This window comes from Rhipicephalus microplus, chromosome X (assembly GCF_043290135.1).
Source record: "Rhipicephalus microplus isolate Deutch F79 chromosome X, USDA_Rmic, whole genome shotgun sequence".
NCBI classification, from domain to species: Eukaryota; Metazoa; Arthropoda; class Arachnida; order Ixodida; family Ixodidae; genus Rhipicephalus; species Rhipicephalus microplus.
Genome location: NC_134710.1, coordinates 31350712 through 31378694, shown reverse-complemented (window position 1 = coordinate 31378694; position 27983 = coordinate 31350712). Strand labels below are relative to the sequence as shown.

The window sequence follows — 27983 nt, the reverse complement described above, 5'->3', positions numbered from 1 at the left end:
TCAACAACCCAACTGGCATGGTGCATAAGCAAGTCCAACAACCAATGGTCTGAAGAGTAGGACATTGTTTTCTAGAGTCCATTAGAACAGGAGAATCATGCAATTGCAAAAATTGCATTTTATACCCAGTGTCACATGGCCTATTCATATGCATGTGTGCAACAGAATAGTTGAGAAGTGGGCTAGTTGGTGTAGATTCATTATGGCAACTTGGCAGCACAAACAAACAAGACAAAGTAAGAAGGTACAGAAACAAACGCAGACTGAAACTTGGGTTAAATTGTAGCAGAAATATATATACAAGAGGAAATGAGGGGGGATCAACATCAGGTGTAGTCAAGGAATGTAATCTCACAATCTAAAATTGATACAGAGGGTGAAGTGACACAAATATCAGTGTTGTTCTTTATAAAAAAAGGCTTCACCCATCTCCCTAGTCCTCGCCTCATGATGGGCGTACAAAACAAAGGCGCGTGGAAATTCTGGTGCGCAACCACACTTTGCGCAATGCGCAGAATTGCCTGCAAATTATGCAAGGCTACATCCCCCGGCTACCTACAACATCCTATGACAAGTGCAAACCAAGTGCAGGCTTCAGCGCGTTGCAGTACTCACGCAAGCGCACATACAGGCAGCGCCCAGTCTGCCCAATATATACCCTACTGCAAGACAGTGGAATGCAACAAACCACGTTCATTCAATAGTTAATAAAACAATAGACATGTGCACGGAATCTGGCGTTGGACCACCAAATGTGTGCTGTGATGGGTTTATTGGTAACTACAGTCGAAGTGCTATTTACACATAAGCTGCTTCTGAGGCTTCACTAAGTTCATATCTAACGCTGTTATTCAATGTTAGGCAACCTGCTAGCAGCACGATGTGTGCATGTTGTTTTTATTCTGTGTAATTAAAAACCTAAAGTAAGGAATACAATCTCCAGGTTTTCAAGACTTGGCTGAAAAGAAATTTTTGTTGGCCGAGTTGGTGTACGTTTATGGAATTTATAGCATGACGATAGACCAAAACGCAAAAGAGGACATGGTACAGAGTGCCGCTAAAAACCGATTTATTTAGCGAAAATACGCATACATATATAGCTTTGTCAGCGCATGCACAGAGGACATTTTTCACATCAATGGTGGACGAATAACTTTTTCTCGCACTTATACAACGCTACAGATGTGCCACTAATGCATATGTCTGGACTTGGTTGGAAGGAACAGGAGAAAAAGCAATGGCAGGGATGTCAACCGGCTGAAAAAAGCCGGTATGCTACACTACATTGGGGAAAGACATCGTGGGAGATTGAAAGTTTCAAGTGTGAAAAAAAAAAAAAAAAGAGATGTAAGAGAGAGGAGGAAACATATTTGCACCTATGACTGTCACAGTCTGTCAGTCTTTCGTGGTGTATGGCATTACTGTTAGCCTATTACCACCTGTGCAAGTATGTTATCTTCAAAATTTTCTGCGTTTTATGGTGAAGCAAACATAACTTCTAATGCCAAAGGTTTTGGGGATTCCTGTGAAGGGACAGACAATCCATGTATGCCTAGCAGTTTAAAGGGACACTAGAGGCAACTATTAAGTTGATGTTGATTGTTGTAATAGCAGTCCAGAAAACTCGTAGTGTTACATTTGTGCCAAGGACGGGCTTATTTTGAAATAAAATCTCGTTATAGTGGCCTGCATAGGGTTAGTGCATTTAAAATTACCCGCCTCAAAAAGCCGACCGCCTTGCATCACTGTTGCCGTGCACAACGTTGCCCAGCTTTACTGCACGGTCGCCGACACTAGTAGACAGAATGACAGCAGCGGGAGCCCCAGCAGCAACAATGGCAACAGCGGCCATTGATCGATTCCGCCATTGGCGTCGAGATTACAGACGCGTTACGTTTCAACTGCGCCCAACTAGATGGCACGACCTGTCCAGCGTAACCGTGCAAAAATTCAATTTTTGAACCACTCGCGCCATTCCCCATAGTAACGCCTGGTGGTTCTTTTTCCATGAATCAAACAGAAACTAACGGGCAGCATTTTATTTCGCCTCTTTATGCACGGAAGGTTCTTTATTTAGTGCAGTTAGATCGATTACTAGTGATTAAATTGTAGGCGATCTGGCTGATTTCATCGGGATCTTATTGAAAATGTCCTACTGCGGTGCATGTATTCTTGTGCATTTACCGTAATTCTTTGGTTAGTAGGCCACTGCTGTTGATAATATTGTCATTTTAAATGTTATCATACATTGAGGTTTCACTCTGAAGTAAATTGTTATTTGACTTAAGTGTCTTTTTAAGGCCCCTTTGTAATCATTTTAACTATAATATATGGGCTTATGTGTGCTCTTTGCAAAAGATAAAAAAAAAAAAAAAACTGGGGTCTGTAACTCATATCAGCTAGTGGGCCACTCAAAAAATTTAATCCATCAGTGGGCTGGTGTAGTGCAGTTAGAGGGAATGAGAATTTGAAAAAAAAATGTCAGCTAACGTTGCTGTTTGAAAGAACTTGTCCATTTCTCATGTATTCTTCACTTTTAAAGGGATTTGATGTCATATTTTGAGTAACCTATCAACAATGACCTCCAGAACGACTGAAATTTCGATGCCGATTCTGAAGTATGAGTTTTGTTCCACAATTGTTTTAACCCATGAAGACTGGATGAGGTATTCATGAAGAAAAATACTTTAGGCCATTCACAACTGTGTCTGCCGCGGTGGAAATGTGGTTATGTTCGGTTAAGTTCGATCCCAGCCGTGGCAGTCACATGTTACAATCATGAGCAGCAAGAGTCGAGTTTAGCGGCTGGGTGTGCAAACAAAAGTACCGTACTTAAATGTAAAGCAAGGTGCCCCCCCCCCATTTTTGTGACCTAAAGTTGACCCTAGCTTTATAATCGAATGCTGGAATAACTATTTTGTTTTCTGGATGCAATGAAAATTTACACCTTGCATTACACTTCTGGTCACTTTCATCATCATCGTCAGCCTGACTACGTCCACTGCAGGACAAGGCTTCTCCCATGTTCTGCCAGTCACCTCGGTCCTGTGCTTGCAGCTGCCAATTTATACCCGCAAACTTCTTAATCTCATCTGTCCACCTAACCTTCTGTCCCCCCTAACCCGCTTGCCTTCTCTGGGAATCCAGTTAGTTACATTTAATGACCAGCGGTTATCCTGTTTACACGCTACATGCCCGGCCCATGTCCATTTCCTCTTCTTGATTTCAAATATGATATCTTTAACCCCCGTTTGTTTTCTAATTCACTCTGCTCTCCTTAAAATTACTTACCTACCATTTTTCTTTCCATTGCTCGCTGCGTCGTCCTCAATTTAAGCTGAACCCTTTTTGTCAGGTTTTTGCTCCATAGCTAAGTACCGGCAAGATGCAGCTGTTATATACCTTTCTCTTGAGGGATAGTGGCAATCTACCTGTCATAATTTGAGAGTGCTTGCCAAATGTGCTCCACCCCATTCTTATTCTTTTAGTTATTTCAATCTCGTGGTTCGGCTCCGCTGTTACTACCTGCCCTAAGTAGACATAATCTTTTACAACTTGAAGTGCATTATTACCTATCTCGAAGCGCTGCTCTCTTCCAAGGTTGTTGTACATTACTTTCGTTTTCTGCAGATTAATTTTAAGACCCACCTTGCTGCTCTCCTCCGTAATCATGAATTGCAATTTGTCCCCTGAGCTACTCAGCAATTCAATGTCATTGGCGAAGCGCAGGTTACTAAGGTACTCTCCATTAACTCTTATCCCTAACTGTTCCCATTCTAGGTTTCTGAAAACCTCCTGTAAGCACGCGGTCAATAGCATTGGGAAGATTGTGTCCCCCTGCCTTACACTCTTCTTGATTGGTATTCTGTTGCTTTCTTTATGAAGAACTATGGTAGCAGTTGATCCCCTGTAGATTTCTTCCAGAATGTTTATATATACTTCATGTACGCGCTGATTCTGTAGTGTCTGCATGACGGCTGATATTTCTACAGAATCAAGCGCCTTCTCGTAATCTATGAAGGCTATGTATAGTGGTTGGCTATATTCTGAGCATTTCTCTACTATTACCTGATTGATTGTATGAATGTGGTCGATTGTTCAGTAGCCTGTTTGAAATCCTGCTTGTTCCTTTGGTTGATTGAATTCTAATGTTTTCTTTACTCTGTTAGCAATTACCTTTGTAAATAGCTTGTATACTACGGAGAGCAAGCTGATCGGCCTGTAATTCTTCAAGTCCTTTTTATCTCCTTTCTTATGTATTATGTACTATGGTCATGTTACAATCGCATAAATATGATATACAAATAGTAAATGGCAGCAGGCAACTATGCAGCATAAAGCTGCTTAGGCCTCACTACCAAAACCTTTGTGATGAATATATCTATTCATACAAGGTAGTGTCATGGCCACTGGATAAAAAAAAAAAAAAGGTGTGGCCTGTTGCGTGCCACTGACGCGACTTCCCAGGTCTAGTTCACCTTGCGCCCGCTGTGGCGCCAACACTTCTCCCAGGAGAAATGCTTGCACATGCATTGCTATGCGGGACAGTAGGCTGTAAATAACACGTTTTGTAGTTGCATATCACAGGTTCGACTCTGAATTGCTATTTGAAGTACCTATTACACCACATATGTGAACAGTTTGCCCTACGAGTGCCAATCTTTAGTAGGGTATAGGCCTCAATACTTTCTATGAAGGCTGCCTGTTTACCTCACCTTAAACGAAAAGGGTCACTGATTCCGTTCATTGGGAAGCAATCGCCAAGCAGATTGCGAGGGCTGACGTATCGGCCCACTGAAATGCACCGCAAAATCAGGCATAATTTAAATGTAGGTCATTTTATTGCACCAACAACGCCGGTTGTGGCCCACAGACAGAGTTCACAACACAAACAAAATAGATTCTCAGTGAAGGCATCACACAAACTTGCACACTCGGCAGGTAGCATTAACAACTCCCAAAATAACTGAGAGGGTATTTAAAACCATAGGAACAAACTTACCGCACTACAAATGCAATCTCTTGCATTACAAGCTGTGTGAGAATACACGCAGGCCATGAATATTCACCACACATGTGTTCTCGACAATGTTCTGAACGTTTCTCGAATATTTCTCTTCAAAGAAACACTGAAACCAACTCCAGTGCTGAGCATCATCCCGACGACATTTTTTCAAAACAGTACTTCCACAGCGGCATCAGTAGATTCTTTAGTATTGAACGACCGGCACCACACGACTCACTTGAATGGCTTGAAGATAACTTCTTGGCAGAGTTAACCACCCGTCCTACTCTTCGTCGCCTCTAGTATCCTTCCAGGTTTCACAAAGAGTCCAAGTAATTGTACGGCTTGTAGAACCCATATCATGGCGATAGCCAGGGGAAAGGGTTTCGTCTCGCCGGTTCGTCTGGGAAAACGGTCGCCCCCAAAAGAGGCCCCACTTCGATGTCTCGATTTCTTCTGACCTATGCTGGTTGGCTGTCGCGTGTGTAGAGGGTAAGGGCACGTATGTCCTGGGCACCTTTTGATGTTTGTTTTATTGTTTGTCATGCACGCCCTTGAAGGGAACGGTTGGCACAGTGATTTGATGCTGTCGGCTGGAGGCGGCGGCACGCATCTGATTGAGTGCTTGTTTGTGAAAAAATAAGTGTCCTGTTATGAATAATACACATCCTGATACACTTTTGGACACTGTAGATCACAGTGGAATACGGTGTACTTCGAAGTAGCATCTTTTTTCATGTTCGAGCTACTCAGCGGCACACAACAGCTTCGTGGCGCCACCCTAAGAAATCCATCTGCCACGCACGTGCGCACAAAAGAATCTTACTCGAGCGCAGGAAGCATGAGGCATGCTACCTCCACACACGATTACATAAAAAAAAAGCACGAGAATGCACATGGAGCTGCAGTAATCCTCGCGCAACCAGATAATAACACGAAGTGTCATCCTCTTTGATGGGTGAAGTGTCAGCGCCCTCTCCAAAAAAACAAAAAACAAAACAAAAAAGTAGCCACAACTGTCAACTCAGCAGAGATGCACTCGCCCATTGATGGCGACGCGATGCAACAGGCCGCACCTTCTTTTTTACTCAGCGGCCCTGGTAGTGTGAACAAAATTTATGCATTGTTGTTTGGGAATCATTAAAATGAAATATTTGGGCTACTGGAAGCTGGACTACATCGCAGTGGGTGTTTTTGCCATTTTTTCAACTATTGTCCTGTTTGTTGGCATCCATTTTTATTTTTCTTGTGCTGTTGCACTGATGGGGTCACATAAAAAAATATTTTGCATACTGTGCCATTCTCTTGATTATATATATATATACACACGCACGCACACATGCAGGCACGCACGTGCACACACACACACATATATTTTCGGGTAGTGAAAAGGCAAGGTACCGCAATGCCTTTAAGTGACATCATGTTGTGTCCAAACTTTTTTTTCTTCATGCAAAACACATGTTCCGCACACATTCTTCTCGTCAGCGAAGCTAATGGAAGAGCCGATCTCTTTGTTCGTTGTCGCACCCACATTGCTGGGATCTCTTATCTGGTTTAGCTGTTCCGTTGCCATTGAGGCGCTGTTGCGTATTCAGTGTTTGCCACATCTACAGTTTTATAGTGCAGCATTTTATGAACATCGAATAAATTTGTGGCAGAAGGACTGAATTTTATTTTGATCACCACATAATTGTTTAGAGTGTCAATTTATAAAATGTATTCTTCATGCAGCTTTGCACTGAAAAAGTTATCAAAGCAGTTATTTTATTTATGACCTACAGCTTTATGGCTGCCCTTCTTTTTCTGTGATGAACGATATCTGCAATTGATGGAAATGTTATCCAGTTTTTCATAAAAACTCCTCAATTTATATTTCAGTAATTGGATGTAAAATGCAACCTGCTTTTCCAAGGTTCTCCATAAGTGCAATATTACGTGCTTTAATGTGCTCCTAAATGAAAATGCTGCTGTTGCAAAATTGCCCCCCCCCCCCAAAAAAAGTAAGTTCTCAGTAATATCACTGTGAAGTGGATGAAAAGTAAAAGTACCTTACAATTGAATAGGCAAGGAAAACAAAAATGTTTTTTGCTCCATTCAATTGCTGTTTGAAGGTGATGTTTTAGGTGCTCCAGAGTAATATGGACCAATAATGTCACCAATGATTTTGCAGTTTCACCGTAAAACTTATTTCCCCCCTTTTGTTCTTTGACACATCTTTAGTATATGCAAATGGCATTATTTTTTTGGCATAAGCAGGCCTGTTTGATGTGGAGGCATCTGGGCTCTAGGCAGCGGATGTATGTGAAGACATATTGTCAGTGTGAAATGCAGTGAGGCACACTTTGTTTTAAGCACAATTGCAGAAAATCTTTCTCACACACGGGCATCTCCATCGCTGTAAATAATCACATAAGATTGTATAAATTGTCATAATAAGCCTTGTATTAGTCTGTTATTTTGGTAGTTTTTAGATAGTTATAATATTATATTTAAAAATTCTACGACAACACTTTCTTAAGAGAGTTAAGTAAAGAAGTTTGAAGTTTGAAGTTTATTATTATTAACAGACTGGCGATACATAAAATGAAGAAGACGTTTTACAGACTAGGGTCCCATAGTCCGAAGACTGTAGGGGGACCCACGATGAAGAAAGCATGTAAACAAGTGCAAAGGCAAATGGCAAGACAATGTAATATTAACAAAACAATGCTATAAAGCAACTATAGAAAAATAACGAAGCGATAAAACATAGTAATAATCACAACTTCAACAAATACAATCGCTAAGTCAAAATGCAAAAAGGACAACATAGAATAATTTATAGTGATAGAAGATATAATTTCAAAGTTTTTTTGAATGTATACAAGTTGGATAGAGACTTTATATTTGGTGGAATAGAGTTCCATAATGAAATAGCTGTGAATGACAAAGACTTTATGCCGTAATTAGTGCAAACTCGGGGTAGTAATAAATTTCGCTCCAATGCGAAGCGAGTGCGGTTAGTGTTTATCAATAAGTCACAGTTGATGAGGTCGAAGGGTAGCCGACGGTGAATTATATTAAAGAACAAACAAGTACAATGAAATTCAAATAACCTACTAATACACAGAATATTGTATTGTCTAAGCAAAGAAATAGCGTTCGAACGACGAGGGCTGAAAGTGATAATGCGGATTGCTTGGTTCTGTATATGTTGTACAGATGAGATGTACGAGTGATAGGTGTTGGCCCAGGTAATTATGCCATAGTTAAAATGACTATGAATAAATGAGAAGTAGAGCGATAGTAATGCATTAGTGGAAAAATATGGCCTAGCTTTAATCAATGCACGAATACCAAAAGCAGTCTTTTTCTTTATGTCTAATAAGTGTAGACCAAAATTAAGGGTTATGTCTAAACGTACACCGAGAAAAGAAACAGTATCACAAGCATGGATAGTATTAGGACCCATAGTTATAGCAGCAGAAGTTAACAAATGTTTATGAGCAGACCTGAAAACCATGAACTGAGTTTTAGAGGTGTTTATCGTTAGATCATTGTTGTTGCACCATAAAACTACATCGCTGAGTACAGAGTTTAGTTTTGATATTAAAGATGGAACTGTTTTGGCCTTACATGATACTGTGGTGTCGTCAGCGTACAAAACACAATGTGCAGAGCAAATGACGTCAGGGAGATCATTAATATAAATAATGAATAGGAGGGGGCCAAGAATGGACCCCTGCGGAACACCTTGATTGGTAATCTTAATGTTAGAGTAAGAGCCACCTGTAAAGACCACATTTTTTCGGTTAAACAGGTAACTTTTCAGAAAATTTAAAGCTGGTCCAGTAATACCATAAGAATCTAACTTATTGAAAAGAATGGAGTGATTGAGCGTGTCAAAGGCTTTAGTTAAATCCAAAAAGACTGAACCCGAGAAGTTACCAGTATCAATGGAATGTTTGATGAAGTCTGTCAAAGAAAGCAGAGCAAGGTTAGTGGAGCTTCCATGACGAAAACCAAACTGGGAAGGTTTTATAACATTAAATTTCGAAAGGTAAGAACTAAGACGCTTTACAAACAGTTGTTCAATTAGTTTACTTAATGATGGAAGAATAGAGATAGGCCTATAATTTTTAATATCATCTTTATCGCCTTTCTTGAAAATTGGTATAATTTTTGCACGCTTTAATGAGTCAGGAAAAGAACCTTTAGAAAAAATGAGATTGATTATATGGGTTAAGGGCTGAGAAATTATATGAGCCACCATCTTTAAATGGTGTGCACAAATGTTATCCAGACCGGGAGAAGTATTTTTAAGATTACGAATAGCTGATACTATTTCGTCAGAGGAAGAGGGAAAGAGAAAAAATGAGTGAGGTAAGCGCGGCAAACTAGGTGAAGGAACATTTTTTGAGGAATTGGATGACGAACAAAAATACTCAGAAAACGCATTAGCAATGTCGTCAGAGTGACAATAAGTAGCGTTATGGTGAGTGATTTTCGTTATGGGCGAATTAATTGTAGGCGAATTCAAGAATTCATTGAGCAGTTTCCACTGTTTTTTATGATTATTTTTGTTCTTTATAAATTCCTCATTATAATAGCGTTTCTTGGCAAGTTTTAGCAAAGAGTTAAGAGTATTACAGTAACTTTTATAGCGAAGTGCCAAGGCGATATTAAAGGGTTGTCTCTTAACTTTCCTATAGAGGTTATCCTTCTTTCTGAGACTGGTTAATAAGGCAGATGTCATCCAAGGGCTTTGAGGCTCTTGGTATTTCTTGTTATAAGCAATAGTGTGAGTACTAGAAGAAACAGCTTCTGAGAATAAAGAAGAAAATGTATCAACCGCTGATTGTGGATCAGCTTGCGAGCTAACTTTGGACCAGTCACAGTTTGAAATTGCACTGATGAAATTGTCTTTGTCAAATCGCAGTGCAGTAAAAATTGTGTTGATTTGAGTTATAGGGCTATCAAATGTGATGAAGATGGGATAATGATCGGTAATATCGACATCAACCACCCCGGACACTCTAGGATTAAAGTTACAAAAAGCATGATCCAAAAGAGTGTTAGAGCCACGTGGGTTGGATCTAGTGTACGAATCGATGAGGCACGTTAACCCGTACCCTAGAAGGCAATCATTATAGGCACTTGTAGTTCTTGAATGAGAATCTAATAGGTTAATGTTGATATCGCCTACCAACAATACATTTTTGTTCTCCATTGATAGAGTGTTCAGGACAGTCTCAAGAGCCGATAAGAACTGGATAAATGAGGAGGAAGGTGAGCGATAGATGCAAGCGAGTATTAAATTTTTTTGATTATGAGTAACCTGTGGCTGTTCAATTTCTATCCAAACTGATTCGCAATAGGGGATGGTAATATGAAGGTCCAATCTGCGAATATAATTAATGCCAGAAGAAATGAAAATGGCTGAGCCACCATAGTTGTCAGATGCACGATGACAGTATTCAGATTTGTATGACGTAAAACCATATAGATTAGCATCCACATCGGAAAGCCAGGTTTCTGATATACATATAAATGAAAAAGAGTGTCTGGTAGAGTGAATGAAACTATTAATGTTGTCGTGATTCCTTCGCAAGCTACGTGCATTGAAATGAACTAGAGAGCGTTGATTGTCAGATAGAAACGAAATAAATTCTTCAGCAGAAAAGGACATGATTGACAAGTACTCGTCAAGGACAAAAAAAAAAAAAAAATTAGAAAAAGAGAGAGAGAGAGAGAATTGTCCCTAGAATCGATAACACGCGACTTAGTTGAAAACCCGAAGGTCGTTCTCAGACTTTAAGATGAACACTTTGCTGCTGCTAGTCTGACGAGCCTTAATCTGGCAGTTGTCCGTCCATAAAAACTGCCAGCTCTAAAAACTGCAAGAAAGGAGCAGTGGAGCAGGAAAGCTAGCAACCTTCCTTGCAACGGATCATTTTCGCCTGTTTCAACCACCTACTGCAAGTAGCATTCTTCCTATTCCCATTTCCGTATTATTATCGGTGTATTTCCTCCCCTTTTGCTGCAACTTTAAGTAAAGTTTGGAGCAACATAATAATTGATGCTGCATAGTCACTGGCGCTGTTACGTGAACAAGTCAAATATTACTTGCAACAGAGGGCCTAAAGTACTCTTGGAATGATAAGTTTGTAGTTTACTGAGTTTGGCTGAGTTAGACACACCATTTTTGCAGGTCTCTTTTGTCTGGTGGCCATCATTTCCTGGATGGTGCAGTTCTTCCTCAAGCTGAGCCACAATGTTATGACTCAGGATGAGCAAAATGACAAATGGACATCGGACGGACGGGCATCACTGGGCTACAGCTTCTATTTCTTAGTGGTAACTCTAGTGCTCTTTTCACTGAATGTTTGTATATTGGTAGTGGCCAGCTTGCAGCCATGGGGCTGGAAGAAGCCAAAACACATCACGCCCAAAAATCCCGAGGGTGTGATCATGCTTTACTGATATGGCACCTACAAGTTGTCTGTTACGAGGCATCCATTGCACTTTGAGGTCAATGTAACTATGTCGTGAGGTGCAGTGTCAAAAGCTGCCACCTCATCAACGTGCGCTAGGGTGATGCAGTTCTATTCCAGTGCTTTTCCTTTTCATGTGCAGTCTGGGGTCCAAGCATTGCCCAGTTTGCTTTATTGACTAGTTTGGCTAGCCCTGGCAGTGGATAAAAAAAGTTTATATTATGTAAGCCATGGCTTCATATGTCTACTAGTGACCTTGGCTTATGCAAGCTTAGTGCCTTCTTGTGTTCAAATATTTTGGCAGCTGTGTTGCAGTGTTCCAGCCTGAATATTGTTGCTTTTAAAGGGGTACTAACAAAAACAGGAAAAACTGACGAAACCTTGCAATTCTACTCAGAAGATGGGGCTACTCTGATTGATTTCGCATGTTTGCGAAGAGTTTGCTGTATTGTTGATGGACTGTCAGCGCGTGGCGGCCTCACGCGAGCGGGAGCTGTGACGTCAAATTCGCCCAGGCGCAGGCACGGTGCACGACTTCCCGTCCTCTTCCTTATCTCCACCTCTCGTTTCATTCTACTGTGCCCCGTCTACACAAGTGCTGATGCTTTGCCTCAGCCGAGAGTGCTGTTCGCAATCGGTGGTGTTCATACCGGTTCTGGGAACCAGAGAGGTAGATGAGCGGGTCGAGAGCGATGGATGGCATTGTTGGCTTGCCAGTTTCGGGTGGGTTTGACGTTGCCAAACGTCGCCTCTTGTGGTTCACTGCGCGGCGGCTAGACGTAGCAGTTTGTGAAAAACGTATTAAATTAATACTTTTCCTGTAGTTTATGCCCGAATGAAGGTTATATCTATTGATTTGAGGACCCAAGGTTTCAATTTGGTTGAAAATCTTGGTGGCAAAAATTTTGTCAGTATCCCTTTAATGCTGCTTGCACTGTTGTCTACTCCAGCTAAGTACATACAAGCTTTTTGGTGCAATGAAAGCTACAGCGCACATTAGCCAGTAAAATGAGTAAATGTGCAAATTGTCAATTTGTGCCCCTGACCGTTTGGCATGCAACACGGCAGGTAATACACATCTTCAGTTGCATGTTGCACTGAATATTAAAAAAAAATAAATAGCACAATGTTGTGTCGGTGACTGGCAACGCTTCAAGCTTGATAATGCTGGCGGAGATGACTTTGAATTCACCAACGGTTATTTTTGGGACATTTGAAAGTATGTGACCACCTATGTGGCCCCTATTGATACTCAACAATTTTTTTATTTGCAGCTAATTAATGCTAAAGTACACAGATAATTTTATTGTGTATTAAGCAAAGACATGACAGCGAGCACTTTTAACAGCTCTTGATGTAATAGAAGTTAACTCTGAACTAGAGTATAGCTTCCTTGAGGTATTTGATGTTATCATTTGAATTTTGCTGACCGGTTAACTGAAGACCACTGCCATAACAATTCATACAAACATGACCTTGGAACAATGGTGACGGCCAACTTTATTGTAACGCAGCTTGTGATCACAGCAAGATAAACGAATTTGGTGTAGTTGCAGCTGTTATCATCCCCATGTGACATTTCATACTAGCCTAGTGTGAATGGTTGACTTCCACAATGTGCCGTTGGACTGTTTTGTAAATGACATTGTTCGAAATGATTTGTTCAACCTAGAACTTTCTATTTTATTTGTTATGAAGTCAAGAAGTTTTCTAGCTTGGCTTTACATAGGGAGGGAGTGAGCATCTGTGTGTATTATTCCAACAGGTCATTGAAACAAGTTTGTACAGAAAACCATTATGCAGCAAAGAGCTCATGGTATAAAATATATTCCTACAATAGCTTACTTAAAAAAGTGTGCTGTTGAGTTGTATTTAAAAGGCAATTCAGTGCATTTTCTGACAGCCCACAGTAGAAATTTGGTGTGCATAGTATTGTTGTATGAAACATTTTTTGTGTGCCTGCTTGAATAGTACATACTGGTTACAGATAATTTTATGAAAAAGTCGTCCGTCCATGCGAGAAGTTGACCTTCACAATTAAGCCTGAGCATTTTGAGCAGCACGTTGTATGGCATTTTGATGCTTGCTCTTACGAGTGTACTTTTTTTTTTTACTGTGAAAGTCCACCACACAAAAGGTGCCATTTTTGTACCATGTACATTCCATCTCACCTATTTAAGCATACTAACGTTCGCCTCAATTTTCGATGCACATTTTTAAAATGCTGACTTTCATAATGTTTTGACGCAATTTTTTTGTATTTACATGCAAAATAAAGTTTTTACTTTTTGCATCAAGTTTTGGAGCTTTTACTGAACCTTACTGAAAGCATTTGTTGTTTTATATGTTGATCGAGATCCAAGAAAAGCCCTTCTCTAGATTGCTGCACACCTGCTTCAGTGGTCTAGTGGTTCATGTGCTCAACTGCTGACCCAAATGTCACGGATTATGAATCCCGGCTGTGGCAGCCACATTTCAATTGAGGCCAAAATGTTCAAGGCCTGCGTACGTATATTTAGGTGTTAAGGCCCAACCACATGCACGCAATTTCCTAACAACAGCGTCAAACTTGCTCCGTCGCGTCCACATGTCGGGGACAAAGTGTCATTGTTGCTTGAATGAAAGCTATCGCGATTTGATTGATTGATATGTGGGCTTTAACGTCCCAAAACCACTATATGATTATTAGAGACGCCGTAGTGGAGGGCTCCGGAAATTTCGACCACCTGGGGTTCTTAAACGTGACCCAAATCTGAGCACACGGGCCTACAACATTTCCGCCTCCATAAAAAATGCAGCCGCCGCAGCCGGGATTCGATCCCGCGACCTGCGGGTCAGCAGCCGAGTACCTTAGCCACTAGACCACCGCGGTGGGGCGAAAGCTATTGCGAGCATACCCATAAATTGCGAATAGAAGTTGAAATGGTCGATGACAACATGCCAAAATTTTTTGCCTTGTGTGTCATAAAGAAGCCACAAAAGCGTTTCATGGCCTTCTTTTTTCGTGATTTTTGGTTGCACTGCCACAGGGTGCCCAGAAACGCGTCGCACTTCGCATGACGATTTCCCATAACAGTAAGTGACCATACTTGTGACAAGCTACCTTTGAAACATCAAAACAAACCTTTGATAACGAGATTTACAACGAAATACGGTCATTCTCTCACTCTCCGCGTGATATGCGAATGGAAAAAAGGTGGTCGACACCTTGCATTCCTTGAAGTACACGCGGATAACAAGCATAGAGAGCTAGTTGCAACTGAAGCGAGGACCATGGGTGCAGCCATGTTCCCGGAAATCGCCACGCTGGCTTCTGAGCAAGAAGCGATCTTTTCTAGTTACCAGTAACTCGCAACGCGACAAGTGGCGGAGACAGATGGGCCTGCACTACAGCAAATCCGGTTCCTAGAAAATCGCGTGGATGCAGTTGGGCCTTTTGTGAACTCCAGGTGGACGAAATTTATAGACTTCTCCACCATAGTGTTGCCTATAATCACATCAAGGTTTTGGGATGCAAAACTCTGTTGGATTGTTGCACACGGATATAACTGCTTTCCCACTGCTGCTTAAGAGGCTTGCATAAGCTTAAGTCCAGAAGGAATTGTGCCAGTGCTCAGAGTGCTCCTGTTGGGTAGTAGGCCAGAAAGGTAGCTATGAAACAGATCTTAAATTAACTTTTTATGCTGTGTGTAGTGTAGGTGATTAAGCTATCACGTTTAGCTGCCAACTGCTTCAAACGCTTAAGCAAGTGTTCTAAGTGATGAAGAAAAAAACTGTCTTCTGGATGTCGGTGGAGACCACTTCTGTCCAGTTTGCTCGTGTTTGGCGATCTTTGATTTTGCAAATCTTGAGTGAGGCTTCGTGAATATTTCCAACAGGCAGAACGAAAGTTATACTCATCTATTTACACGATAATTTGTGCAAGTTATTTGTAAAACTATTTTGTCATGCAAGCAGTGTTTTTATGCTGACACTTTAATGGCAGTTCTGATAGTGCTATGGGCAAGTTTTAACATTTGTGGCATCTGTGTACTATACATAAAATGGTAACGTTCTCGAGAGGCACATGCGACACCATTACTGCAGTGTTGTTTACTCCGAGGTGTGCTGAAAAAAACGTCTGCACAAGTGATGGCTCAGCTGTCTGTGGACAGGTGTAATACCCAAGTTAACTTGACTAAAAGGGGCCCTCAAACACTATTCAGCCGATCTTTCTTTATTCCTAGGTTGTTTAAACTGAAGTACAGACAGAATAATGCAGCGAGAACGACAGTGATAACAGCATGCAGTGGTAAGTTATTTGATTTAGAAAGTGCAAAATACAAGAAATAAATGACTACCCTTAACTTGATAATGTGGGGTCACCTGACCACATTCCATTTGCCCCCCGACTAGCCTGAGGATGTAGGATGGCTCCCCCAATGAAAGTGCTGAAAGTGCCTACGTAAGAGAAGCTCGCACACTATTGTTGCGTGTTCTTTCCAGGCTAATGTTGACCTCGTTGCCACCGTAACAAACATGGTGCCTGACGCAAGAAGCGGGTATTTCCTGCTGTTCTTTGCAACTTCCCGTGTCCCTCCCCCCCACCTCTTATTCTGAGAAAGGAATTAGTGGAATGTCTAGGGCGTTGAAGTAGTGTTGACCTTTTACAAGTTGTTCAGTGAGCTGCCCGACGAACTGCAAGAGTGTAGCACCCCTTCAACAACCATCCTAGGGCACGTGCGGAAAGAGACAACTCGCAAACTCACAAAAGCAATAAGAGGGAAGAGAGAGTAAGAGAAGCCTTTCGTATGGACACCCAATCCATGCAAGCCAAAAATCCAGTGGCAAAATGGTAGCCAGCATCTCTGTCCTGCTTTGTAGTCGTAGTGATCGTTTTTGTTGCAGCCATGTCTTTCGAGGTTCAATGAAGAAGCACCGAAAAGAAAAATGAAACAGGAGTAATTTCAATTCTGATGGCACACCACGATTTCTTCTAAGGTTGCATTTATACAATCATAGGCTGCAGCCATCCTCAGTCATTTCTGCCCACAAAAGTTCCGACGAGCGCCACTATGCACTTAGGTGGTTGGCAGCGATGCAGTGATTTCATGTCGAGATTAAAGTATTAACTCATTTAATATTGTTACGAGGAGATAACCTCTAGGTAATCGGCACATAACAATATCGACACTTAGACCAATGCTAAAATTATCCCCAGCCATTACTCTATGTAAAACACTAATAAAAAATAGGTGCTTCAAAAATATTGTAACTGTCAAGCCCAACATTGATGGGGTGTCTATTAACACTGCATCCTTTACCCTTTGCAGTCCGTTGTCGAGCAGCGCTGGACAACGCAACACGGCTGTAGTGATTTGCTGTCGGGCACCATCAGACTTGAGTGCTCGTGGTTTGAATGTTGCTGTTTTCTCATCGCGAGTCGCTTGCATTTTTTATTACATCAAGCGCCGTCTTTTGAGGAATAAGCAAGCTTTGTTTGTTGAGGTTTACTTTTTTTAGCACTAGGGTGTAGCACTATGTTTAGCTCGGAGCCTAGAGCGTACCAATTTGCGCACGGTTTGCTGAGAACCATGGCCACGTTTTCACCGCATGCATTTTACGGTGGTGCTTTTAGCGAAAGTGAGGATGCCTTAAGTGAGAAAATTTCGTGCTTCTACCAGACGGTGTTTTGACAGAAGTGAGTGAAGAAGACAACAATGAAGGTGGTGGAGACACTTCTATTTTTCTGCTAAACCAGCAGTAACAACCCGGGCCTGCACCCAGGAGAATCCCTTGAGCTGTAGCATACGCTGCCCAAACATAGGCAAAGGAGTTGTCTTCAGAATGCAAATCCATAAATAAATATTCTGCAAGTTTTTTTCCACAGTTTGTGGTTTTTTTTTGCTATGCCAGAAACTCGCAAAATAGCTTTGGATCGGTAGAGCCGGAAAGTGGGTAAAAGTTTTGGACCGCAAAGGGTTCATTTCATTGTAGCTTGTTTAATTCATTGACAGTGATGTATTTGGCAGCAAGATCAAGAATGCTACAACACGTAGTGTGTTTTTTGATTACAAACTTCTACATTGTAAAATTTACTAAAATGCTTGTATTTATTGTTTTAACTACAGTAAAGCCCTTTTATTCAGTTTATCTCTTCAAGCACTTGGAATTTATAAACAGGGCTGGGCAAGGATACATCTCTATTGTATCGAAATATGAAAAGATGCCAAATCAAGAAGTATTTCAGATACAAGCGAGTAAATTCGTCCAACAGAATACTTGCCAATAATATCTCAAACAGATATCGAAAAGCCTTATTCCGCTGAGATGCTGAATTGGCTGACGCAACCTTATTTTCATGCAGAAACTAGTCTAGAGTAATGAAATTGGTGTGTTCTTCATAAATTGTCATGCCAACTGTGCCTTTAAAAGACATTGCCAGCCATTGCCCATGTCTCTCAACCCACTCTGTTCCAACTATAGGAACTGCACCGGCATGGCAGGGAGCAATGCTACTGGGTGGCAGAATGTCTTCGGACTCCTGCTGAGGGGGGAAAGTGGGATGTAAAGGAGACATGTAGAAAGAGAAGTAGTAGGAGAGAAAAGCGTGCACCGGCTGGCTGGTTTTGTTGCTAATGCTTCTGCTGCCAGCACACCTTAGCTGACGACCAGTGACATGAAGCTGCACGTGCTCAGAACCACAGCCATCTGTTGAAAAATGTGTACTAAACTGTTCATCGGAAGAGTCACGTCTTCTGAAAGTAGCCTTCAATATACTTGCACATGAGTTAATTCCTCATTGTAGAGACACTGTTGACACTTTTGCAAGTTCAAGGTTGTTTCCCTGTAAACTTCTCTCTGACAATCATTGTTTGTTCTTGCACTAAAAAAAAAGAATGGAGACAAAAAAATCATGACAATGGATTTTGCCCATTGTCTTTTTCTCTGCCCCTATTATTTTGGGAGCTTTTTGTAAGATAAACACAGTTATGTTGTGCAATCCATAATATTTGCCTACCATTAGACTCTAATCATTGAGTAATTTTTTTCCAAGTATTCTCTTATATCTGCATCTGTGTGATTCATAATGAATCGATAGCACATTTTCTGTATAATAGTCTCTGTAAACCTATTATAGAACACATTAATTACTTTGTAACAAGCGTGTTCTTCAGAGGAGTTTCAGCGAGAAACTCGCCAGGGCAAGCAAGACAGCTGCAGAACAGAAAACAGGAGGCCGAGAGCGCGACACACGAACTTCGTCGTCTTTTCTCTCACTGGCACAGAGAAGGTAGTGCCGATGTGCACCGGTACAATTTTTTTCCCGCACCATGAGGAGCCATCCTGGCGACGGCGACTTAAGGAAAAGACGCTATAGGTGGGTCGTAGCAGGGCTTAAATCGCATGACGTGAACTGTTTCATGGCCTCGGCCGCGAAGATCGGGCGATGTGTTGACCGGCTCGACGACGTAGTTTACGGGAGATGTCGGCTCCAGTATGCGGTAAGGACCGTGGTACCGTGCGTGACAAAAGTTTCGTGGAAAGTCCGGGAGTTGTGGATGGGACCCAAAGCCAAACCAGCTTTCCCGGGGAGTAATGGGCATCAGACGCAGCTGTGTCATGACGGAATTTTCGGCGCGACTGATCTTGCGTGGCGTACGAGTGAGCCAGTTTACGGCACTCTTCAGCGTAAGCATTTAAGAGATGGGATGGCCCTCAGAAACGTCCGGTTGGTACGGCAGAATGGTGTCCATAAAACATGAAGGTTCACGTCCATACAGGAGAAAGAAAGGAGAGAAGCCAGTGGTAGTTTGAGACGCAGAGTTGTAAGCGTAGGTGACAAAAAGAAGTACGCGGTCCCAGTTTGTGTGGTCTTCCGACATGTACATCGCCAGCATGTCGGCAAGCGTACGATTGAAGCGTTCCGTCATGCTGTTAGTCTGAGGATAGTATGCAGAAGTGGTACGGTGTACAATGCTGCATTCTTTGAGCAGAGCCTTGATGGAATTTGAGAGGAAGACGCGGCCACGGTCACTAAGTAATTCACGTGGGGCCCCATGGCGCAGAATGAGATGACGAAGTAGGAACCAGGCGAAGTCTTTCGCGGTGGCGGCTGATAGCGCAGATGTTTCTGCGTACCGTGTGAGGTGGTCGATGGCGACTATTATCTAGCGGTTGCCATCAATAGTGGTCGGGAGTGGACCGAAGAGATCGACTCCGACGCGGTCGAATAGTCGGGCAGGGCAGGGCAATGGTTGTAAAGGACCAGCAGTGCTGTGAGTAAGAACCTTGCGACGTTGGCACGCAGGGCACGACTGAACGTACCGGCGAACGTATCGATACATGCCTCGCCAGTAGTACCTCAGGCGAAGATGCGAATACGTTTTGAACGAGCCAGCGTGACCGCACTGAGGGTCGTCGTGGAAGGCACTGCAAATGTCCGCGCGCAAATGACGGGGGATCAGAAGAAGCCACCTGCGACCTTCGGTCAGGTAATTGCGACGATACAGCAAGCCTTCACGAAGTGCGAAGTGTTGAACTTGACGATGTAGGGTGCGTGAGGCGGAGTTTGGGGCCCGTTAAGACAAAATGTCAAGCAGGGAAGCAATCCAGGGATCTTTGCGCTGTTCTTCCAGCATGTCTGTGATGGCCAGAGATGATGAATAACAAGTGGAAGCTGGTGAACCGGCAGTGTCGGAAGGCAGTGGCGATAGAGATAGGGCGTCAGCGTCCAAGTGTTTTCGTCCAGAGCGACGAATCACACGTATATTGTACTCCTGTAATTGTAAAGCCCAGCGAGCCAGGCGTACAGTCGGGGTCTTTCAAGGACGACAGCCAGCATAGAGCGTGGTGGTCGGTAACAACATCAAACTGGCGCCCATAGAGGTAGGTGCAAAATTTACCGATTGCCCAAACAATTGCCAAACATTCCTTTTCTGTGACGGAGTAATTTGGCTCCGCCTTTGTGAGGGTACGACTGGCATATGCTACAACGTACTCGCCAAAGTCTGGTTTTCGCTGGGCGAGTACAGCGCCAAGGCCGACACCGCTAGCGTCCGTGTGTATTTCTGTAGGCGCGTTGGGGTCATAGTGGCGCAGAATTGAAGGAGACGTGAGGAGTAGGCGAAGCTTCGTAAATGACTCATCGCAATCGGCACTCCCGGCTGAGAGGTGGTTGCTGCCGGCGAGAAGCTGTGTCAAGGGGGATATAATAGAGGCGAAATTGTGGATGAAGCGCCGAAAATATGAACACAGCCCAATAAAGCTTCGGAGTTCCTTTAGAGTGCTGGGCTTGGGATATTCGGCAACTGCTCGAAGTTTGGCAGGATCTGGCGAAATTCCTTCTTTGGAGACGACGTGGCCTAGGATGATAAGCTGACGGGCGCAAAAATGACATTTCTTCAGGTTTAACTGCAAGCCGGCGTTAGTGAGGCGCTCGATAACTTGTTCAAGGTGAGCGATATGAGAGGGGAAATCTGCAGAAAAAACCACTATGTCATCTAAGTAGCATAGACAGGTCTGACATTTGAGGCCTCTGAGAATGTTGTCCATCATCCTTTCGAAGATAGCAGGCGCGTTGCAAAGGCCGAAAGGCATTACGTTAAATCCGTATATATCCGTCAGGGGTGACGAACGCTGTTTCCGGATAGTCGGCTTCAGCCATGGGCACTTGCCAGTAGCCTGAGCGCAAATCCAGTGATGAGAAATATTCGGCTCCTTGAAGGCAGTCCAGGGCGTCGTCGATGCGGGGTAGGGGATAAACATCCTTCCGTGTAATCTTGTTTAGGCGACAGAAGTCAACGCAAAATCTTATTGAACCGCCTTTTTTTCTGCACCAGCACGACAGGAGAGGCCCAGGGACTGTTAGATTCTTGAATCACACCACGTTTCAGCATGTCATCGACGTTGTCGCTAATAACGCGGCGTTCGGCCTGCGATACCCTGAAGGAACGCTGTCGCAGGGGAGCATGATGACCGGTGTCAATACGATGAGTCACTGCAGACGTGTGCCCCAAAAATGGCTGGCCAACGTCGAAAGAGGCGCAAAAGCGTTGAAGCAGTTGAACAATCTTTGTGCGCTGGACTGGCGGAAGCGTGTTATCGATGCTACGAAGGAGGATGTCTTGGACAGGGGAGGTTGTAGCCGCGGCAGAGGTGACGGCATTTATCGATAACGGTGTCTTTTCGCACGTTGCATCCAAAGGGAAGATGGCCTCAAAACTGTATAAATGTCCAACACATTCGCCGCGTAACAGAGTTGTCGAGCAAAGAAAGGGATTGCACGCGTAGAGCACACCGGCACCATGCACAAGGGTAACAACGGCAAATGGGAGTATGAGGTTCCGTCGGCGGGCACAGTCTTCAGACGGTGTAAACAGGGCAGTCAAATCACAAACTGAGTCAGAGGAAACGAACACCAGGGTGGCAGAGAACGGAGAAATGATAGCGTCAGTAGCGACAACCAATTTAGGCACCGGGCTCGGGACTTCGACGACTGTGGTACTGAAAGGGGACAAAGCGAGTCGAGCTCCAGCGCAGTCAACGAGCGCATCATGTGTAGAAAGGAAGTCCCAACCGAGGATCACGTCATGGGACGCATCTGGCAGGACAACGAATTCCACAATGTAGAATGCGTCGTTCATAACAAGACGTGCCGTGCACGCCGCCACAGGCTTAACGTGCTGCGAGCTCACCGTCCGTAATAAAAGATCAGAAACGGGTGTCGTCACTTTCTGCAGTTTGCGGCACAAAAGTTCACTTAAAACAGAAATGGCAGCTCCTGTGTCGACAAGAGCGTTCGTCGCGACACCATCAATAATAACCGCGATCTCGTTCGGAGGCGAAAGATGAGGCCTTGAAATTTTCGACGAGGGCGCAGTTTGTGCCTCAGGAACTGCGGCTCTTAGTTTTCCTCTTGCGTGGGGTTGGTACGGCGGAGCATAGGAGAAATAGAGTGGCGCCGGGGAGGAGGAGATCGACGTGAGGGGGAACTGGGACGGCGTGAATAAGCGCCCGATGAGTTGGCGGAAACAGGGTATCCTGGCTGCTGTGGCATGTAGACGAGGTTGGTCATAATATTAAAGGGGCCATGACATGGTCGCCCACTAATTTGCGATTTTTCAGGGAAAATTAAAGTAGAGGGTTTATTGTGCCTGTACTGTGTGAAAAATGGGCTGAAGGAGAATATTTAATTGCAGAACGAGTCCGAGAAGTCGCTGGCTATAAACCCTGCCCACCATCGGCGATCGCCATTTTGCCATGGAATGGAGCTGTCGTATTCTGCCTAAGTTTTAGCCGCTGCAAATTGTTCAGTTTTCAATGCGAGCTTTAGAAACCTATAGTAGTTCCGTTTTACACGCAGCCGACCACAAAACAAAACTGTTGGCCAAAATACCGACGCTCGCAAGGCAAGCAGCTCGTTTTAACGGCTCCGAGTGCACAAGTGTTGTCAGCCACTTGGCGTGTTGATAAAGATGCTCGTTATAAATTAAGTTCTCAACCATATGCACTGAAATTCCGCCAGCTTGTTTGTGGACACCCAAGGAATTAATCCTTGGGTGTTCATAAACAAACTGGCGAAATTTCAACGCATTTGTTTGGGAGCTTCATTTCAACCCGGATAATACAGATTATGAGTAAAAACTGGGTGTCATGGCCCCGTTAAGTTGCAGGTTCATTAAAATGTAAATTTGAGCTTGTTGGTCTTGTACCACAAATGAGCCACAATACAATTTTGATAATGGATGCACAGAAATAAACACTTATAGGAAGAGTGCCCCAGTGAAAAGTTTAAATGTCAGATATCAGTCGGCTCAAGAAGACATACCGTATAGCCATGATAGGAAGCCAACCATATCAAGGACATAAGGATGAAATCAAAAGTGAGAAGTTGTATGACGATTCAGCGCATTAAGCACTGCTACATGCTCAAACCAACGCAAGGCTGTTTCGTTATCCGCATGTGTTACAGCCATAGGCGTACCAGCCGGGGGGGGGGGGGGGGGGGCAAGGGGGGCACGAGCATTTCCTCTGAGAAAAGTTAGGGGGGCTGAGCCCCCCCACTTTCGACAGTGGTCACTGTTGGATGCACGCCGGGGAAAGCAACAATTAAGGTGAAGTTTTCCTTCACCACAGTATTCACTGAATTGTGTTAATACTAGGGAATATTACAATATAGTCAAATTTCTCTAACATTGTAGTTGTGACGATTTTCCTTGTAGGATCTTGCGGTGCGGGCTGCCTAAGCGGCGCTTTCATGCCTTGTGCTGTAGCATTGCAGACCAGGCCAGCACTGAACAGGGGCCCAACAACATTGCATAACTTGTCCACGCTTTCGTTTTGCTGTGACTGGCTGATGCAGTTATGGATGCGAATGGGCAAACTTTTTATGGACTGGTGAAATCATCTGCTGCTTCAGGAAAATTATTTTCTTTGATCAAAAATAGATATCATTAGCGCTGCTTTGTCGAAGCTGCTGTGAGCTGATTAATGTTACGAATCTTTTTTAATGTTCTAGTGTTATCTGGAAGTGCCAAAAAATGGTTTCTGCTTTAGTCTCCGATAAACCTGATCAGCCTTGCTTATGGTAACTTGGCGCGATGATGGCAGCTTGCAAAGTGGCGACGAACAAAGCAGTGGACTCGAACACAGTGGGAATCTCAGCTTTTAAGCTTGCCCTTTAACTTGAGCCACCGGACCAAGGAGAAGGTGAAAGAGTATGGTTTTCAGCACTATGGAGGCTTAATTGAGAGTCGAGCTAGTAGGTTTTCATTCAACTCGAATGGTCTTTTGCAGCTCAAAATACAACTTGGACAGCAAAAAAGCACACATGTGCAGCGCTGCTTATTTCTCTCTCTCTCAGCAAGGACGAGCTCACAGAGATGTGTGCGCACACAAACTACTAATTGCCTTGATGCTGCAAGTTATATATTTTATTACGCTCATGTTATTTCACCTCGGAAGCTGCTATAAGTAACCGTTGATAATGTGACCGGAGGCTACTTTACTTGAATATTATTTTAAAGAATATGCTCTCCGACTACCCAAAAAGTTCTAGGTGTTGTTCAGTGCGTGAATGCCCTGTTTAATGTGCATGGGCTGTAATGAACACCGCGACATTTCACAGACTCCTGGCGTCATGTCAAAGGCAGGCGATTTTATGGCACACAGACAATTTTAAGTGCCGAAGAACCATTGGCAAACAATATGCTGTCGTGTTGAAAAATAGTTTATTCTCTTACTTTTTTCGTGGTCGTGTACAAGTGATTCTTAAGCGATGTATTATATATATATATATATATATATATGGGATATCGCACAACGGGAGCATTGTCAACAAAGATAAATATATTTATTTATATATTAATAAATATAAATAAAAATATAAATAAATATATTTATCCTTGTTGACAACGCTCCTGTCGTGCCATATCCCATACCTACAAGAAGACTAACTGGCAGAAAGTGTTCACCATGTTCTCTTATCTTGTCCAGCCATTCAAACAGTGGTAAATTGGGACATGATTACCCTAAGGCACCAATGTTTGAAAAATGGTAAAATAAAGAGGGCAAACCTGCCGGTAGAAAATTTATTTACAAGACGGCCGGACTTGTCATACTGATGCATAGACACCTGAGCAGAAGCTGTCCCAATAATTTAGCGAATACCATGTTAGCAGTGGCGACCAAGATGCGCTGCCTGCCACCGAATAAATTTCATGAAGCACTGCTTTTTTCAGCGTTTGCCTGTCCCTCCATTTCAAGGAGTATTTCAGAACACGTATGTTGCAGTAAATGAATGAGTGCTAGCAAAGTTCAGTCTAGGCACTCAAATTTACCACAGTAAATATTACTGTTATGATAATATTTCTCCACTGAGCAATTTATTTTAAATTAATCTGTAACCTACACTTTATGGCGCAGGTCAAGAAAGCTTTTGTTGAAGCATAAAGCAAAAGAGTATGCTATGAACGCTGGCTCATTTGATTTTTCTGAAGCTTAAACAGTCCAAACGACAAACATAATTAGAGAAACTAATTTAAAAATTCAAACTGTTACCCTTGTTCCACAGAATTTGTCTCAGCCATTCAAGTTTGTTCATTAGAAAAAAAAAAATTAGCATTTGTGTGTGATCATCCGCACTGAAGTTGAACTATCCTAAACTGCTATATAGCCTCAGTTACTTCTGCCAAAGGTGTATCTTTAAATACATAATACTGCTTAGGATGTATCGAAAGTGAAGTTACTGATAAACCACCTGCTGAGGGTCTCTTGATACAGATTCAAGATGCCTAAAGAGTACCCAAGGCTTCAACAGTGCCTAGCCCCGTTTTTGAACATCCCCATGATTCTGAAAGACCTATTCAATGGGCAATAAGACAAATGTTTGTAGCGAATTGGCTTAGGGTTTTATGACGTGTTGGCAAGGCTGTATACAGTCCTTCATATACGATTCTGCATCATATCAAAATGTCATCATATCAAATATCAAATGTTTGTAGCGAATTGGCTTAAGATTTTATGACGTGTTGGCAAGGCTGTATACAGTCCTTCATATATGATTCTGCATCATACGTTTTTCTTTCTGCTCCTGGCCAACCTTTTTAGTTAATACGATTTTTGCATAACATTTAATTTTCTGCGTATGTGTGCATCATTGTGCTGTCCTGTCTTGGCGCGCTGTTTTCATGCTCAGTACGTACCGACCTGGACTACCTACAATTAGTTTCGCAGAAGCTGAGACTTGGAAGACGAAGATATAGGAGTGAAAGCTGCCAGAGCAAGGGTAACGAACTTGCAGTATGCAGATGGCATGCACCGTGTTAGTAAGAACTAGAAAGTGCAAAGCCCTCAATCTGAAGATGAAAGAAGAAAGTGAGAAAACTGGTATTTTGGCATAAATAAGACATGACCACAGGTAAAGAGAGGAGCATTCAGGCAATGAAGTAATGGGTTCTGCAGAACATTGTTTTCAATGATTTAGAGTACAGAGACTGCAGCTATACTAAATTACATGAATATGCAGAAGAAAGCAGTATGTACACTTCCATAAAGGACTAAAATATGTTAGCCTGAAAGCTAAAACATATCTGATTAATTCTCTAGTTTATTTAGCAATGTATGAGTGTGAATAGACCTTTCAGAAATGGGAAGGATGAAAAGTTTGATTCTTTCATGCTCTAATGCTAGTGTAGAGTCTCTGATTTGCTAAGCGTTCAAATCTTATGGCCATGAAATAGTGTAAACCCAAGTCAGTGCAAAAGTCCTTAAACGAAATTTTTATTTTGGCATGCCATGCCGGACACCAGTTCAAGAATGCATTATTTGTACTCTTGAGCTTCAGCTGAAACATCCCTGAACATTCTGGTGTGCTGCAATCAACTGGTACAGTGTGGGTGAATTGAACTCGCCACTAGTAAAACAGAATATCACAACTGTACTGTAAATAACTCCAGTCAGCATTTCTCAACTGTTATCATGATATTGTCATGCTCGCTCATCAAAACCAGTTTTGTTACTTTCTGGGTGCACATACCTTTCATGAAAATGGTAACAGTTAACCACATCTTTAGTATGTGAACATTTATTGTTTGCATACTGCCAATCTCAGAAGAAGTTTTAGACAGAGGGGCGTATATAACACAGTAGTTTAAATATTGGAGTTTTTATACATTGGTAAAAACAAAATATAGTGCATATTTCATCATGAAATTCAAGTTACAAGAAACGTTAGAATACAATTAGGCATAAACATGGGAGCTATGATATTTTTAAAAATATGTTAAAACAAAATTATACAAGATGATGATGATGATGATATGTGACGTCCCAAAACCATCATATGATTATGAGAGACGCCGTAGTGGAGGGCTCCCGAAATTTCGACCACCTGGAATTCTTTAACGTGCGTCCAAATCTGAGCTCATGGGCCTACAACATTTCCGCCTCCATCGGAAACGCAGCCGCCGCAGCCAGGATTCGATCCCGCAACCTGTGGGTCAGTAGCCGAGTACCTTAGCCACTAGACCACCGCAGTGGGGCGCATTATACGACTGGTGATTAATTTGACGCACGTGCTTCAAGTCAGTGATTTTTGCTTGACATTCCAGTAAAAGTTTTATTCAGCTTTTCTAAGGGGCCCTAAACACATATCTTAGCTGCTGACTATGACACACAGTATAACAGCATGCTGTCATACTGAGATAAATACTAAAGCAATGATAAAGAATCGTCCAGGCCAGCAAAAACTATAAAACTATTGTCATAGATATGCTTATTGTTAGTACCAACACCTCAGCACTAGTGTAAAAGGACAAAGACACATTCAATGTTCTTTTTTACATGTAGTAGACATATCGTCACGGGATGGTACTACTATACTGTAGGGTCTTGTCTTAAAATACATTAAGAATAATGCTTGTTGGCTGGGAAAAAATGTCTTCCTGTATGCATAACCACATAGCAAAGCCTGTGTGCCTAACCAATAAAAAACAGCATAAACCTACAAGTCTCATACCTTC

The 27983-nt window shown here is 42.6% G+C and overlaps 1 protein-coding gene across 2 annotated transcripts in view; it reads left to right on the top strand.

The window, feature by feature from the left end:
• LOC119175770 (clarin-2) overlaps nucleotides 1–13778 on the top strand; it is a 52247-nt gene extending 38469 nt beyond the window's left edge. For both annotated transcript variants that reach the window (XM_075876145.1, XM_037426732.2), the window contains one exon: nucleotides 11199–13778. In XM_075876145.1, the coding sequence (XP_075732260.1) occupies nucleotides 11199–11470 (272 nt within the window). In that variant the 3' untranslated portion in view covers nucleotides 11471–13778. The remainder of the gene's footprint in view (nucleotides 1–11198) is intronic.
• Nucleotides 13779–27983: the final 14205 nt, after the last annotated feature.